The following is a 15,525-nucleotide window of genomic DNA, read 5'->3' on the forward strand; positions in this document are numbered from 1 at the left end:
GGAGGGGTTTCCAGATTAAATAATGTTATTGAAGAGCGACATGGATTTATTAATATTTTAATGAATGCGGCTAAAAAGTGAACTAAGCACCATATTCAAAGAAATAATCAAGAAATTAATGATGTTGTGATCTCTCTTAAAGCAGAATAGTATCTACGCGATAGAAAAACTCATGCTATATCTGGAAACAAACGTTTGTATGAAAAAAAATTTGCAATCTTTCAAATCCTAGATTTAAAATCTATGTTGGTCAGTCACTTAGCCAAGTTTCGAATTGTTTGCTATTTAGGAAACAGGAAAACACAATAATAACACATACATAATTAAAAATAATTTTATTAATACTTCATCAACTTTTAACCTTAAATCCCAATTCTTTAAGTTCTTTCACTAGAAAATCGTCTTTGTACTCATTTATTTTGGAGATCCAATGGACGGTAGATATCACATGGCGACACCGGCCTCCCAACTCTGGAGGTAGATATTCTGGGTCAATATGCTTATGAAGAGAAGTCACATCGTTGCCATGGAAATGTATGCGGCTCCAGACAGCTTGAGGCATAAATTGCTTGAATAAATAGAAGATGGAGTGAAGAAGCCAGTTGTAACGGACTATGTGAAGGCAGTGGTTTGCCAGTGGGAAGTTCACCTGAAAATAAATAGAATTATGAAAGCTGCAGAGACATCTAGTGGTGATGTTAGAAAACTTTTCGACGGCGTTGAATGTTGATATGGAAACGGTACAGCGGTATGCTAGTAGATGGCATGTTCTGTATGACGGTGTAATAATTTTACAACAAACGAATTTGTTAATAATTTAGATCGTCATCATTTTCAAACTACGTTATCAATCGTAATTTTTTGTAATGAAATATTAAAATTACCCCCATTAAGCTAACAATCTGTCCTGCCACAGTCGGCGTCAGTTGCGTGACCTGCCTCAAGTTGAGTCCATCCAAGTCCACTACAATGGTGACTCCCAGGATCTGCAGCTTCGGCTGCATCATTGCGATTTCATCCATAATTAGAGCATAGCGGACCAAGTCTTCTATTGGGACTGTGTCTACGTCCCATTGTCCTGGAAGAATAGAGGAATATTTTAGGTTTTTGGTATTTTTAAATCATCACATAACTTGAAAAGAGAACATAATTCGAAAATCTCGCTTGAAAGGGCTACCATCATATTTCTTTAGCTCAGGTAATTTTTTATTTGTCCTACGAATAATGTTTTATCGATATGAAATTGGCTTAAACTTAACCAATACAAAGTACCAACAGCTACCAGGACAGCACAAAACTAAGAAGATTTCATGCAATTTCCTCAACATCTTACCAAACCTCATTAGTATGATGCGACCGTTATCTGGGCTCTCTGGCAGCACCCCTGCGTAGACTTCTTCCGCAGTAGTTAGCTTGAAGGGGTCACAGTCATACAGGTATGCGTTCTGGCGACGAAACTCTTCGTAGCGAACCATCTGTCGGCAAACACAATAATTTTAGAATAGTTAAAAGCTAGGTAATATGAAATTGATATTGCTATAGAAATAAATCTACTTATAGGAACCAATTCAAATACATGACATAATATGTCCTAAACCTTCAAAAAGCAAAAAGCCATAGCGTAGTCGTAACATCCAATATTACGGTTAGAAAGTGAAAAAAAAGGTACTTCTGCATACTTTCTCTTATTTTCCACAAATAAGTAAAGCCATTTTGCCCATTCTGTGGAACTAGTGATGAAAATGATCATTAGGACCAAATAAAAGATCGTTGTTAAAAAAGAAAGTGTAAGAAAAACTACTTAAATAAACGAGGTGTAAGTAAATAAAATTCCTTCAACACCTCAAAATTAGCAAAATTGATCAACTTTTTTGGAAATATACTGGCGACATTACTACATTTTAGACTCGTAACTTTGAAAGGCGACGCACGTTTTCATGTCAAGGAATCCATGTAATAAACAGTGGCCGGTCAAATTCACGTTCTAAGCATTTTGATCATGGAAAACAAGATGAATAGCCTAGCGGAGGTGCCACAACGGAAAATCTCCTTATAAAGTAGCGCGCCAAATTGCGGGTGTGCGGGGAACGAGGAACGTTACTCTCTTCGCTCTTATACGCCTTCTTTTACCAGAACATTCTCTGTAATTCTACCAAATTCTCTGTAAATCGTTGAAAAGAACCCGAATGCCTCGTTAGTTCAATCGTAACTGATCGTTTTGGTCATGCCCACCATATGAATTTGACCGAGAAGAAGGCGCATGACCTACCTGTATTATGCCATCTCCGCTAGTCTTTCCTTACTCCATGATTTTGATAGTTTCCTAACCTGGACATAATGATGGTCCTTGGAAAGTCGCGATGGTTACAACGGAATCGGAAATTATAGTTGTCAACGTGATTTGATGATTGATGATATTGTATACTTAGTGGCTACTCCCAATATTCTAACAATCTTTAGTTTTGCTTAGAGATCGGAGTTTGACATTACTTTAATGTGATCTATCTCGAGTAACCAAATTAATGGATGGATAAATTATTGGAATGGCCGTAGATAGACGTTTAGAAGAGGTTACTTAAGTCTGAAGTAAAATAACGATATTGCCCGTTGATCATTAGATTTTACTGTATAGTACCTATGCATCACTTGACCTTCTTATTCCGTAATTTTAGTTTACAAATATTTTTGACTAGTTCAATGTCTTTCGCACATACTGACCTCGAGTTATGCAATATTTGTACATTCTTTAGATTCTAGTTTATTGTCATTGACATTACAAGAGAGTTCAAGAGAGAATAGCTGATATTTACAAAATGATTTAAATATGCGAATGGAAATTATTTAACACTTCTCAAAAATCAAGGCCTATGATGATGTTTAGAAGAAATGTCCAAATAAGATTTTTTTTCTCTCTTTGCCAAATAAGGTCGAAAATATGTAGAAAACAGATGGGCTCTAAAATCGTAACTTAGGTACGTTTCGCTAGATACAATATTAATACCTTCAGCATAATGTATGTTTTTGTGCCAACGTCACCTTTGAACCATTGTCTTTGACCCTATCATCCTTGTCACATCACCTTGTTACTTCCACCTCACCGAGCCATTCAGATGAAATCTTTATTTTTAACTTCGTAAGTCAAGGAAATCTATCTTTAGAATGATGGATACTATCGATAAGTTCCAAGGATCGATTGGGTGCTCGATATCAAACATTGCGGAGGATAATAGCCCGGCTGTCACGTGATCACTTCAGATGTTCCCAAGTGACGAGGGTCGGCGATGGACGTCAATCGTTTATCATGACAACTGAGTTCACGCAATTGGGTTGCTTACCATAGACGATATAATCGATTATATTTTAAAATAGCTATGAATCTTATTAGAGCTAGGAATAATCTATTAAGTAGGTACTAGGTACTTGTTCTAGCTACTAGTTTGAGTATTCTGTGGTCGAAGCCACGGGTCTGACCATATTCGGCGATTTACTTTACGGCCGAAATAATTTACGGTTGAGTTCTGCTGAATTCCTTATACCCTAGTAATATAAAAGGCAAAACGTTCCAATTTTTGTTGTAAAGTGACCGAATCGGTATCGAACACGGAGGACAGAAGACTAGCGGAGATGCCCTAAAGCAGGTAGGTCACGCGCCTTCAGGTAGGTCAAATACGTCACGACTACGTCACGGCAGGCGTGGATGGACAACGCCCACATACCGTCCTTCACTTCAAATTGACATCTTGTCATCTAGTCGTATTTTACCACAATTTGAATATATTTTATTTTTTATTTGATAAAAACGATGAAGTGTGCTGTTATAAATTGTAGAAATTGCTCAGGATCCAAACTCAAACATACTGACAGGATAACATTTCACGTGTAAGTAATATTTTAACTCTAAAACATATTTTTTGCTAGAGACATCTGTCGTCGAATAGCTGAATTTTTAGAAGTTTTTAGTGAATTTGTATTATTTTCGTATCAATGCATACTATTAGTACCAATTTTGGCTAAAATAGCAGTCTCATTTTTACTTGCATGCTAAAAGCTTTTTTATACCTTATTTACCAACCAAAACAAATAAAAAAACATGAAATTTAAAAATTTCTAAAATACGCCATCTTTCGGTAAGTAGTTGACTTAATATTTGAAGTAAAATTGCGTTCGTCAGGCCAGATAGACCACGTTGCAATAATAATAAGTATTAATTTATGAAAATATTATTTCATAAATTAATTATTATTTCCTTTTTTAGATTTCCCGTTAACCATGATATAAGAAACACATGGATACGCATCATAAATAAACCAAACTGGATACCTACGAAATATTCCAAAATATGTTCCATACATTTTGAAGAAACTGATTTCTATGAAACAAACTGATTTTTGGAAGGCGAACGTGGGGCTAAAGCCAACACGCTGAAGCCCTTTAGAGACAACTTTAATGAAATGGCAACACAAAACCGACGATTATCCCTGTATACACTATAGAAATGTACCCAAGGACAATCCCCGGTTCTGTGTTAAACTATTGCTAATTATGGAATAAAACTACTAGGGCTATTGGGATGGGATGCTAATGGACTGGGAATGGGGATAATAATGGTACTATGGCACCTGCCGATAACAATATTTGCACACGTAAAAATGACAGGTGGACACTTATTATTTTACGAAAAATAATAATCACGTAACCTAAATCCAATATGGCGGCCGTCCCAAAGTGGCGGATTGGCTAATGAAATGCAGCCCTATGAATTCGGTATGAAAAATAAAAATAATAGTTTTTAAACTATTATTTTTACCTTTAAGTGGTTCAGCCACCTTGATGGTTATGCGTTCAAAACTACAGATGTAGTTTTATCAGTGTTACCAGTCGTAGAAAATTCAATCACCCATACTTAAAAGAGGTTTTATTTGAAAGCTACAATTATTTTAAAAATTATCACAACTTTTATTTTTTTATCTAAAAAACATGTTTTTGTTGCAGATTACTCGATAAGTGAATATGAATATCTTTGTTATGATGGATGAACAAGGATGTTCCTGTCTATAGCTTTATAGAATATTTTTCTGTTAATACCTACTGTGTTATTTTAAATAAAACTTTTTACGTAAATTTTTACACATTTATTTATCTTGATCCTCAGCAATATTTAACCTATATCTCTCTATGATATAGTTGTGAAAATTCTAATTTGAATAACGCTGTCCCTAAAATGTTTAATAAAATTTCCATTGTTCTTGGTGAATTTCATAATATGGCAACATCGAAAAGAACAACAGTCATCATCAGTAAGGTTCTAGAACAAAAAGAACAAATTTTCGTGCTTGTGACGCCATAGTGGCTAGTAGATGAACTAACACAATGACATAAGTTGATACTTAAGTAACACCATGGGGGTATTTTAGACCCGTGGTGAATAAAAATGATTTTTAATCGAGTCTCCGTTTAATGGTTCCTAGTAGAATCATACCTATTTCATTTCTGAGCGGGTAAATGAATTGTTGTGGGGCAAGTTCTCTGCACCCGATAATACTTGTATAAGTATTATTTTTCTATCTTTTTTTATCTCTCTCTTTTTCTTTGGTTATTTCAAATGAATGCTTCTTCAAACTTTCTAATTCAATTACTATTTGTAAAGAATTATTAAGTTTGAGTATTTACTTCACTTTTTAGTGGTCGGTGTTAGTTTAGGGTTAGACATTAATTGTCCTATTCCACGCTAGATGGATTTACAAAAAATGGGTGGCTTCCCATAAAAGGCGTATAAGGGTGGAGCACGGGTGGAGCCAGTAACGTTCCTCGTCCCCCGCTCACCCGAATTTTGGCGCGTTGCTTTGTTAGGAGATTTTACGTTAGGGCACCTCCGCTAGTCTTCTGTCCTCCGTGGTATCGAACCATATTATATCGAACACAGATGATGGTTTTTGGCGCGGTATTTACTTTGTCGAGCTCTTCTAAATTCCTCTTGCCCTAGTATTATTGAATTGAATGTTTCAATTTTAGTGCTAAAGAGACACAACTCAGAATCGATGGGACCAAAAAAAAAAAAACACGGGCTGACGTCGTCGCTCGCAGTCGATTTTGTTTACGCGCGCAGTTTGAGCAGATTTGCGCTCCTTTAGATTTCTATTGCCCTAGTAACATAAAAGTTATTGTTTCAATTTTGCTGCAAAAGTGACATAACTCAAAAGCACTCGTGCTGATTCCGAGTTTTGAGAGCGTTCGCAACTCGATACGTAAAAGTCTATTGAAATAAAATAAAGAGTCGTATGCTGTATTGCTGTGTCACATGATTTAGATAAGTATTACATCTTCATTCATTTTGCCGGTTAATTAATTTTACACTCGCAAAATTGTGCTCGAGTGTAATACCTACGACCAAGTACCGATAACAGTCTTTATTAACACGTTCGCGTGAGCAATCTCATTTTTAAATGTTGGTACTGTGGCGCACCTTTTTCGCACACAAAATTAAACCAAGTCTTAAGACGTCCCGCCGTTATACGTAGTCTTATAATCTGTGTTATGTGGCGCAACGTTATTTCACGTCCGACGTCTATAAACGTTGTCGCCACCACATAGGTCTGACATGGTCCGTCAAAATAAATATGACAATCTAGAGGCCGTCGTACGACGTTGGGCCTTTTCATACTTATATCAATACGACGTTGTAAGACGTTGCTTACGCGAACGTGTTAACTAAACAATTCTAAGGTAAGTGCTACATGATTCAATATTATGATATTAGGTAATCTTCGCATCGAAGAAGTTAACTTGCAAAACTCGCACTAGGCAGTCGATGGTTTTTTGGCGCGGTGTTTGCTTTGTCGAGCTCTTCTAAATTCCTCTTGCCCTAGTATTATTGAATTGAATGTTTCAATTTTGGTGCTAAAGAGACACAACTCAGAATCTAGGGACAAAAAAAAACGCGCTTGACAGTCGGTGATTTTGTTTACGCGCGCAGTTTGTTTTGCGCTCCTTTAGATTTCTGTTGCCTTAGTAACATAGAAGTTATTGTTTCAATTTTGCTGCAAAAGTGACATAACTCAAAATCCATCTGCGGATTTTACTCGTGTTTGTAGTAAATCCAGTTTAGTTACAATGTTAAGTGTATGTTTTATACGTTATTGTTTTTTGAAGATTTTAATGATTGATGAATAGTGGCATTCAAATATTTTCGGAAGAAGAGTACTTACCAATTTATGTGCTAGCGCAGGAATGAACCGCCGACATCTTAGAAACCGTAGTAAATAGGCGTCATCTATTCGCCGTGGATTGCATTCTCCTCGCTCTGAAATAAATCGTTAAACAAATAAGACTCATTTTCGCCGCCAACATATCGACCGTTTCTCTTATAAAACAGCTGCTGTTCTGTTTAAAAAATTTAACTCATGATAAGATTTGTTTTAAGATAACCGACACGTTTATGTTGCCAGTAAACTTGGGCCTAAATGAACAAGAAAGATTTGGTTTTCAAATCATGTCTTTAGAAATGACAAGTGTATTATTTTATTAGGCAATAGTTGACTACAACCACTCATCATAATATTGAGCAATACAGTTAAAATTGCTATTGTTAGGCAGTGTTGTAAGACGAGTGCGTGACTGTATGTCATTTCCATAGTTCTGCAGCGTTTATTCATACTCATACTTTCTTCTAAAATACAAAGTTTCCTTTTTCGCAATCAAAATACCTACCTAATTAGGTAACAATTAATTTTATTTTAGTTTCAGAAAAAGATACATAGCGCGACATCTATCCTCGTTAGCCCGTACCATACATGTTAAATACTTCTCCTGAGCTATTCTGATATCCTGGTATTTTGTCTAAAGCAAATCTGAATTTTCCGTAGAAGATGTCGCCAGGTGCGGTTGCCAGGAAACTGACAAGCCGGAGGTGTTTGTAAACAAAATCTTTTCTTTATTTTCTGAAAGATGCAACTTGCAAATCGATTTTTTTATTTTGTGAAATGGTCGGTAACGGAACGTGGCGTGGTAGAGAGGAGTGAATCTTACCCCGGATAAGTCTACGTAACTCCTCGATTGCTTTGCCCCTGGTGTCCGGATCTTCGTTACAGTGCCGTTTTGCATATTCTGCGAATTCCGGATCCTCGTATCTACTTATTTCAGCTTGAAATGCTATCTCGATAAACGGCATATTGTACTGAAACAAAGTAATTCAGAATTAGGTTAATTGTTATCTTAATATTTAGGTGAAGGTGCTTTAGATACTTCAGCAGCTGATCATATGGTCATTTGTTTACATAAGAGTATGTTTTAATGAGTTAATGGAAGATTTTAAATTGCTTAAGGCAGGTTCAACAACATCCATGAACCAGTTTGTTAGACTTGAACTTTATTTGAAGGAACTTCTAATATGAATATTATAGTGACGTAATCATCATCTGCCTGATGTTTACCCTAATGTTGTGAGGTGTCTGACTGTGAGTCAGAAGCAGCTGACAAAAATACAGAAGCATTCAAGAAAGAAAGAAGTTGATGGCGAATGGTGACAAAGGTAATGTATGCAAGACTTGGTTTACGTGCCAAGAGAAACTATACTATTATGTGGATAAGTAACTGTAGAAAAAAAGGAAAACATGACAAAGAACCATGTCATAAAGCCATGCAATTACAGAACAATAACCTTTTAAAGTAAGTACATTTTTCCGCCATCGACCTTAAAGTACTCGTAAAAATGCCGCTACCGTTGACTATAATTTCAATGAAATTGACACAAGTTGTTGACTGACTAGCCTCCGTGACAGCGTGCCTCTAATTACTAATTACCTACAGTGGTGTTATGAAATCCTGGTAGCATTTTGTAAAATGTACGGTAACGTACAAAGAAACCAAATGCGTTGGGTCCGATGAAATCTAGTCAGGTTTTTTATTATGGTCGTGTTTACTTAACAAGATAACGTCAGGCTAACTTTCTAGGTCGTTGTCTAGCATCTCTCTCACAATGATGAAAGTGCATTGTTATTAAAATTAAAAATTCTAGCAAATAGTGAAGAACTTTTTTCTTTCTGCAGTCGCCTCTGTACTCAAAACCTTGTTCACTTTGTCTTTAGACGTAACCAAATTAATCTTTGTAATAAAAACAAACAATCAAGAAGCTTTAATTTCAACCCAATTTTTTTCTATTATAATAATAATACACTAACACTAACACAAATACACAACTTGATACACAATCTACACGGCTGAACCGAAACAGACCTACTACTACCACAAATCCCGCTGGTGACCACTTGGCTTAGGCCCGTGTCACCAGCTCTACCCGGCTCAAAGCCGAGAAAAATAAACGTATATACATAAATAATAATAATATAGTGTATACAGGGATAATCGTCGGTTTTGTGTCACCATTTCATTAAAGTTGTCTCAAAAGGGCTTCAGCGTGTTGGCTTCGGCCCCACGTTCGCCTCCCAAAAATCCGGGACTCTATAGTCCCGAGGTCTGGAAGAGACATACATTTATAATAATAATAATAAGCCCCGCAGGGCATCTGAGGCGGATGACGGGGAGTAGCGACCCCGCGGGGCTATATATCCGAGTGCTCCAGGGAGAGTATACTGTCCCCCATCTCCGGCTTGCCGGAGTGAAGCATGACGGGGGATAGGTCTCCCGCCTCTTGGCTTGCCTTCACCGGCCGGTCAGAGTGGAGTCGCTAGAGCAATGCTCGGAGGGTAGGTGCCTCGTGGTAAGTGGCGAGTGGGCCGGTGATGCTGGACCCACAGGGAGCGCGTGATCTGCGTTTAAAGTCCGCCGAGGTATCCTCACCCTTCTCAGCCGCTCATGTACCTGTTGCCCTCTTGTTGCTTTTCAGTGACTGATTCCCGGGGGCCCAGTAAGTGAGTTGGCGAGTCTCCACCTGCCATTTTTACGTGTATTTATTACATTGTTATCGGCAGGTGCCATAGTTCCCGTAGTTTCCCCATTCCTAGTCCATTAGCATCCCATCACAATAGCCCAAGTAGTTTTCATCCATAGTTAGCAATAGTTTAGCACAGAACCGGGGATTGTCCTTGGGTACATTTCTATAGTGTATACAGGGATAATCGTCGGTTTTGTGTCACCATTTCATTAAAGTTGTCTCAAAAGGGCTTCAGCGTGTTGGCTTCGGCCCCACGTTCGCCTCCCAAAAATCCGGGACTCTATAGTCCCGAGGTCTGGTAGAGACATACAATAATAATAATAAGTTTATTTTTCAAGTAATTTTGGCTTACAATTTCATGTCGAGGAGTCTCCATTTAGGCATAGAAATGCCTGTAGTTGAAGGCTCCGCTCAGTCCCATTACATTATTAATACACAAGTATGTTAGTCACAAAAGGGGAAAAAAATAATATAAAAATAAAAATTGTAAAATTATATCTCATATGTTAGTACCTATGTGCCTGTGTATGTGAGTATGTGTGTAAATGTGTGTGAAAGTGCGTGTGTGTGTGTTTAAATAGGTGGGAAATACAGAGTTTTAGTGTGCATGTAAAATATCATTTATTATTGATAAAGGTTTTCAATATTAAGTCATACGTTTCAAAAGTAGCTCTGTATCATCATAATTTAAACTTCGCAGCCATGCTGTAAGTTGTTTTTTGCATTCAATTTGTTTTTTATCATAGATATATATATATTTATTTATTTTGTTATATAATAAGGCTGGGCGTTTTTTATATTGTCTGTTGGCAAATTCAGTCTTAGCCCTAGGAACGTTAACAATGCAGTGTTTCTTTCTCTTATTTTGTATTTTGGGATCATATGGTGTTGCTTTGTGCATTTTGAGTATGATCAGAAGGATATATAATTTTCTCACTGACAGCAGGTTACAGAGTTCATAAAGCTTTTCAGTAGAAAATCTTCTTATTTTGAAGTACATCACCTTAAGTATCGCTCTTTGAGCGCGTTCTAACTCTAGGAATTTAGATTTCGCTGCTCCGCCCCATACAGTTATGCAATATACTAAAACTGACTGGACCAAAGATATATAAATTTCATTTAAAAGATTTCTTTGATTTCTATTTTTATTATTAATTGTCCTGGGTACAACATATCTCAGCTCTTTGAATATCCAGATGAATTTTCGGACTCTATTGCTGACTTGATTCAGTTGAGGACACCAGGAAAGACGCTGGTCAATTATCACTCCCAGATATTTCGTTTGAGCAACTTGCTGTATAGTAGTGCAATCACAGCCAACCGTAGGAATATTGCACGTGTGGATTTTTAAATCTAATTGAAATGTATTTTTATATATATTAAAACAAATGTAAGTGGTTTTGCTTGTGTTTAGGGTGAGCAGATTATTTTTTAACCAGGTAGCAACGAGAGCAAGCCCTTCTTCAGCACTATTTTTAACATCGTCCCATGTTTTCCCAGAGAAGACAACAGCTGTATCATCGGCATATGAGAATAATTTGGCATTAGTAATCCTCATATTGCAGAGATCATTTATGTAAATTAAAAATAGCGTAGGTCCTAAAACACTTCCTTGTGGTACGCCGTATGATACATCTGCGTCCTCACTAGCGGTTTGACCTAATTTCACTTTTTGTGTTCTTCCAGAGAGATAATCCTTAAGAAGTGCCAGTGGTATTCCACGTATTCCAATAGCTTCAAGCTTGTCAATAAGAATGGGAGTAGAGACGGTGTCAAAGGCTTTTCGTAGGTCTAGAAAGGCAGCCATACATTTATTTCCTTTGTCAAGTTGTTCGGTTACTAAAGTACTTAGTGCTATAACCGCATCCTCAGTCGACTTCTTTTCCCTAAATCCAAATTGAAAAGGTGACAAAATATTAAATCTACTTAAATACTTTAAGAGGCGAGTGTTTATCAATTTTTCAATAATTTTAGATATTGCGGTTAAAACAGAAATAGGTCGATAATTGTTAACATCGTCTCCATCACCACTCTTATACACAGGTGTAATAATAGATTTCTTTAAGGGAGCTGGAAAAACACCTTTTTGAAAACATAGGTTGGCAAGGTGCGTGATAATTGGTACAACTTCATTCTTAGCAAGTTTTAGGAAACAAGTGGGTATGTTGTCCCATCCAGGGGCACTGTCAGATTTTAGATTCATGAGAGTATTGTATACTTCGCGATGATCAGTGTCTAACAGTACCATTGAGCTTGTGTGTGATGGTGGTTTGTTTACGGGTTTATCAAATAAATTAGTACCAGGTGCTATGTTTTGGGCCAGATCCCTACCTATACTTGCAAAATATTTATTTATGAAGTTCGCGGATTCTATGGGCGATGATTTAACCTGCAGCAGCTCTAAGTTCCCTGTTCGTAATTTATTCGTGTAAGTCATGTTTTTAATATTCTTCCAAAGTAGTCTATTATTTCTTATAGCATTAGTAATTTGTTCCCTATTATACTTTCTTTTTAGCTTATATTATATGTATGTATTTACTTTTACTTTCAATAAATAACATCATTGCATTGGAAGTGCCGGAAATTGCTAGTGTGAGTCCACAGCCTCTCACTTTAATGGAAAAATACTGACTTAACATAGTTACGAAACTTTAATGACCCAATCAACTAATTACCCAAGTGCATTCTGCATAATATTTTAGCTAACTTGCAACGTTTTAGTAGCGCATAATGATTCCTAAAGCATTGATTGAACAACATTTTGAAAGTTACTATGTGATACAATTGTAACATAGCTACCTATATGGTGGAAAGGAAGTGAGTTACTTAAAACGAATTAGCATAAATCAGTTGTGGAAATTAAAATTTCTGCTCAATTAGTTTGTGGATTTCTTATCCCTCATTGCTTTTGCGAAAATGTTACATAGGAACATGGAACTAAGCTGGGGTAAAGTTAGTGGTTAACGCAGCTGCCTCTCAAGTAAGAGTGGGTGCTATTTCAGGTCAGGCAATTACAATAATGTACCTAACTTTTCTACGAAAGGATGAACTATCTAAGTGTATCTTGAACACCGATGACTGAGTAAAGGTGGAGGAAAACTTGAAACAGAACATCTTGAGGAAAAATGGGCTCGAAAATCTGAAAAAACTTTCCGATAGTTTGGTTTGTTTGCCTTGCAAATGTTAAGTAGGTGGCAAATATCGTAATATTTGAACGTAATTGACGTATCAATTACGTTTTATTATAAGACATGGTTACTTAAAATTATTTAACTTGGTACTCATATATTTGTATTAACACGTAGTTAGTTGACCCCATAATTAGATGAAGTAAGTTGAGACCTCATATTGTTAATTAACTACACAGTATTTTCTTTACTAGTGTGCTTGTTAACGAACGCTAACTTTTTGTAAACGTATTTTTGTACCAATAGATATACCTATTTGTAAATCCGCTTGAAAAAAAATACTGGTATCGTTTAACTAATTATCTACCAATAAACAATATTTGCTGCTGGAGTCGATTACACAGAAGCAGCGAATTTTTCATCTGTTTTTGTAACAGCTGATTCTATCTCTATTGTTATACATTTATTTATAAGATGCGTAGCGTTCGTGCATTCGTGTGTTATTTTATAAGCGTCAATACAGCATCTTATCCACGTTACCTACTCTTTGTGTCTCTCGTACATCATCATCATTTGTATTAGCTAGAAGATAATAACCCTTTTATGTCTTGTGGCGTTACATTGCATTATATCGAATTATTTCGTCGCCTTGGTGCATACTTTGCGTAATCTGACTAATAAAGTGCTATTTTGTCGAAGGCTACAAATCCCACTTGAAAATGACGAAAAATGGTATAGATACAAAAGAATGAATTTAAAGGAAGATCTTGTCACATGTTAGGAAACTGAGTAATTTGTGAGATAGCCATCATAATTAGTGAGTCTGAACTCGATGTGGCCATAAAAATTGGTCTGGATTCTATATGTTGCAAGATAGAGTGAATTGAGTTCCGATAAGTTGCAATGTTGCAATCTCTACTAAAGTAGCTACTTGCCGTATAATTTATTTACACTTACAACTTAACAATTTTAGAGAATATAACAGACAGATGAGATCGCATTTATTTATTCAATAATCATATTGATCTTGTTAGCACAAATTGGTAGCTATTTTAACCTTCATTAAGAGCATTGTTCTGAATTAAATTATTGCGAAAAACAAAGCAATGTTGTTGTTTATTAAGGTTATAAAGATACTTGGGTTTAATGTAATTAAGTATGATATGTATGTTACTCTTGCATGAAAGTTCAAAGCCCTATCTCGGGCCAAGGTTAACTAGTGAACTGCCAGTCTCAATTGCACTGGATATTATTATCGTTATTGTTCTATTAGCATTACGAATATTAATTTGATGTATTTTGTGAAAAAAGAAAAATGTCACGGTAAGTCAAGGTAAGTTTACCAGGTAAATTTTCATCAGCAAAAAAACTACCAGGGCGCCAGATTCAAATAGAAGATGTCATTGAAAGATCGAAGTTAACCAGTTAAAGATCAGACCTATCAAAGTAGTTCGATAGTTAGATACTGGTAGAAGAATAGGGATTTACAGCGATTTATCTTAGTTCTAAAGCCAACTATTTGAAAATGGGCTTTGTTAAATACTTTTCAACCAGCGCCGCCCGGTAACGTAATTGTATCGAAAAACTTTGTATAGCGCGGGAACAATCTTGATAATTCGATTCTAGTCCAGCCTAGCTTTCAGAAATCCTTGAAAGGTACTTACTTTCTGAAATCTTTACACAATAGTAATCCATTCAAGACAAGTTAAAAATGGATACGAAGCTACCTTTGTTAAATTTTTGAAAATGAATGAAGTTTAATTCACAATTTACGATAGATTACTTAAATAGTTAATAACGATACTTTCTGCACATGATTTAGAAGCTAAAGCAAGTTACCTGATTATAACTGTATCACATTTCTATAATCTTGTATGTGAAAGTATGTGCGTTTTTTTGTCTACGACTAAGAGGCAGTTTTTAGGCCTGACAACTTTTACCTTCTATTTTTTGTGAGCTAAACGAGGTATTATTATTTTTTACTTACGCACGTCAGTTAGTTAATATATTTTTTCTTCCTTAATATTTAATTAGATTCTGAGATATCGTCTTACTATAGCTTCCTATATAAATTGTGGATGCTAATAAAAGCTTCATAGAAGCTAAGATAATAAGCTTATAAGCTTGATGATGAATGTAGAAGTTCCTTCAAACTTTTGTTTTTTGGTTGTCTTTAATCAAGCACTTTTATTGAAAACGAATATTAACAAAACATTGAATTTCAATGCCCACGTAACTTATCAAAATAAACAAAAACTGCGATGACTGACAGAAGAGCCAAACAAAATATTACTCACCAAGAGATTAAAAGTCAATCCCAATAAAAACCACTTCACAACGACTTCATATTAAAACAACACTTAATTCAATAGGATTTTTTCTAAAGTTAAACTTTTTATAGGAACTCGTATTTGTTTATATAAGTAAGTAGGTGCCACGATCAACACGTCCGCTGCATACCACGGTTACTCGTGTTATGCCACCCACTGATCTCATAGTCTATAGACA

The 15,525-nt window shown here is 36.0% G+C and overlaps 1 protein-coding gene across 1 annotated transcript; it reads right to left on the reverse strand.

Annotated features, from left to right (window-relative positions):
- Positions 1-320: 320 nt before the first annotated feature.
- Positions 321-15,514, reverse strand: LOC110376923 (clavesin-1). Its single transcript, XM_021335576.3, has 6 exons — positions 15,315-15,514; positions 8,026-8,173; positions 7,206-7,300; positions 1,334-1,475; positions 885-1,078; positions 321-649 (listed from the first exon to the last, which is right to left on the reverse strand). Exons 2-6 carry the CDS (start codon positions 8,165-8,167, stop codon positions 350-352), a joined length of 873 nt encoding a protein of 290 aa, XP_021191251.1. The 5' UTR covers positions 8,168-8,173; positions 15,315-15,514; the 3' UTR covers positions 321-349.
- Positions 15,515-15,525: the final 11 nt, after the last annotated feature.

Source organism: Helicoverpa armigera, chromosome 17 (assembly GCF_030705265.1).
Source record: "Helicoverpa armigera isolate CAAS_96S chromosome 17, ASM3070526v1, whole genome shotgun sequence".
In the NCBI taxonomy this organism is placed as follows: Eukaryota; Metazoa; Arthropoda; class Insecta; order Lepidoptera; family Noctuidae; genus Helicoverpa; species Helicoverpa armigera.

What these genes read in the sequence shown, in the direction of transcription:
- LOC110376923 (XM_021335576.3), bottom strand. Translation starts at nt 8,167, where the DNA reads ATGCCGTTTATCGAGATAGCATTTCAAGCTGAAATAAGTAGATACGAG. An exon ending in CTGCGCTAGCACATAAATTG is followed by an intron (nt 1,476 to 7,205) that starts GTAAGTACTCTT and finishes GTTTGCCGACAG; the next exon opens with ATGGTTCGCTACGAAGAGTT. An exon ending in CATCATACTAATGAGGTTTG is followed by an intron (nt 1,079 to 1,333) that starts GTAAGATGTTGA and finishes CTATTCTTCCAG; the next exon opens with GACAATGGGACGTAGACACA.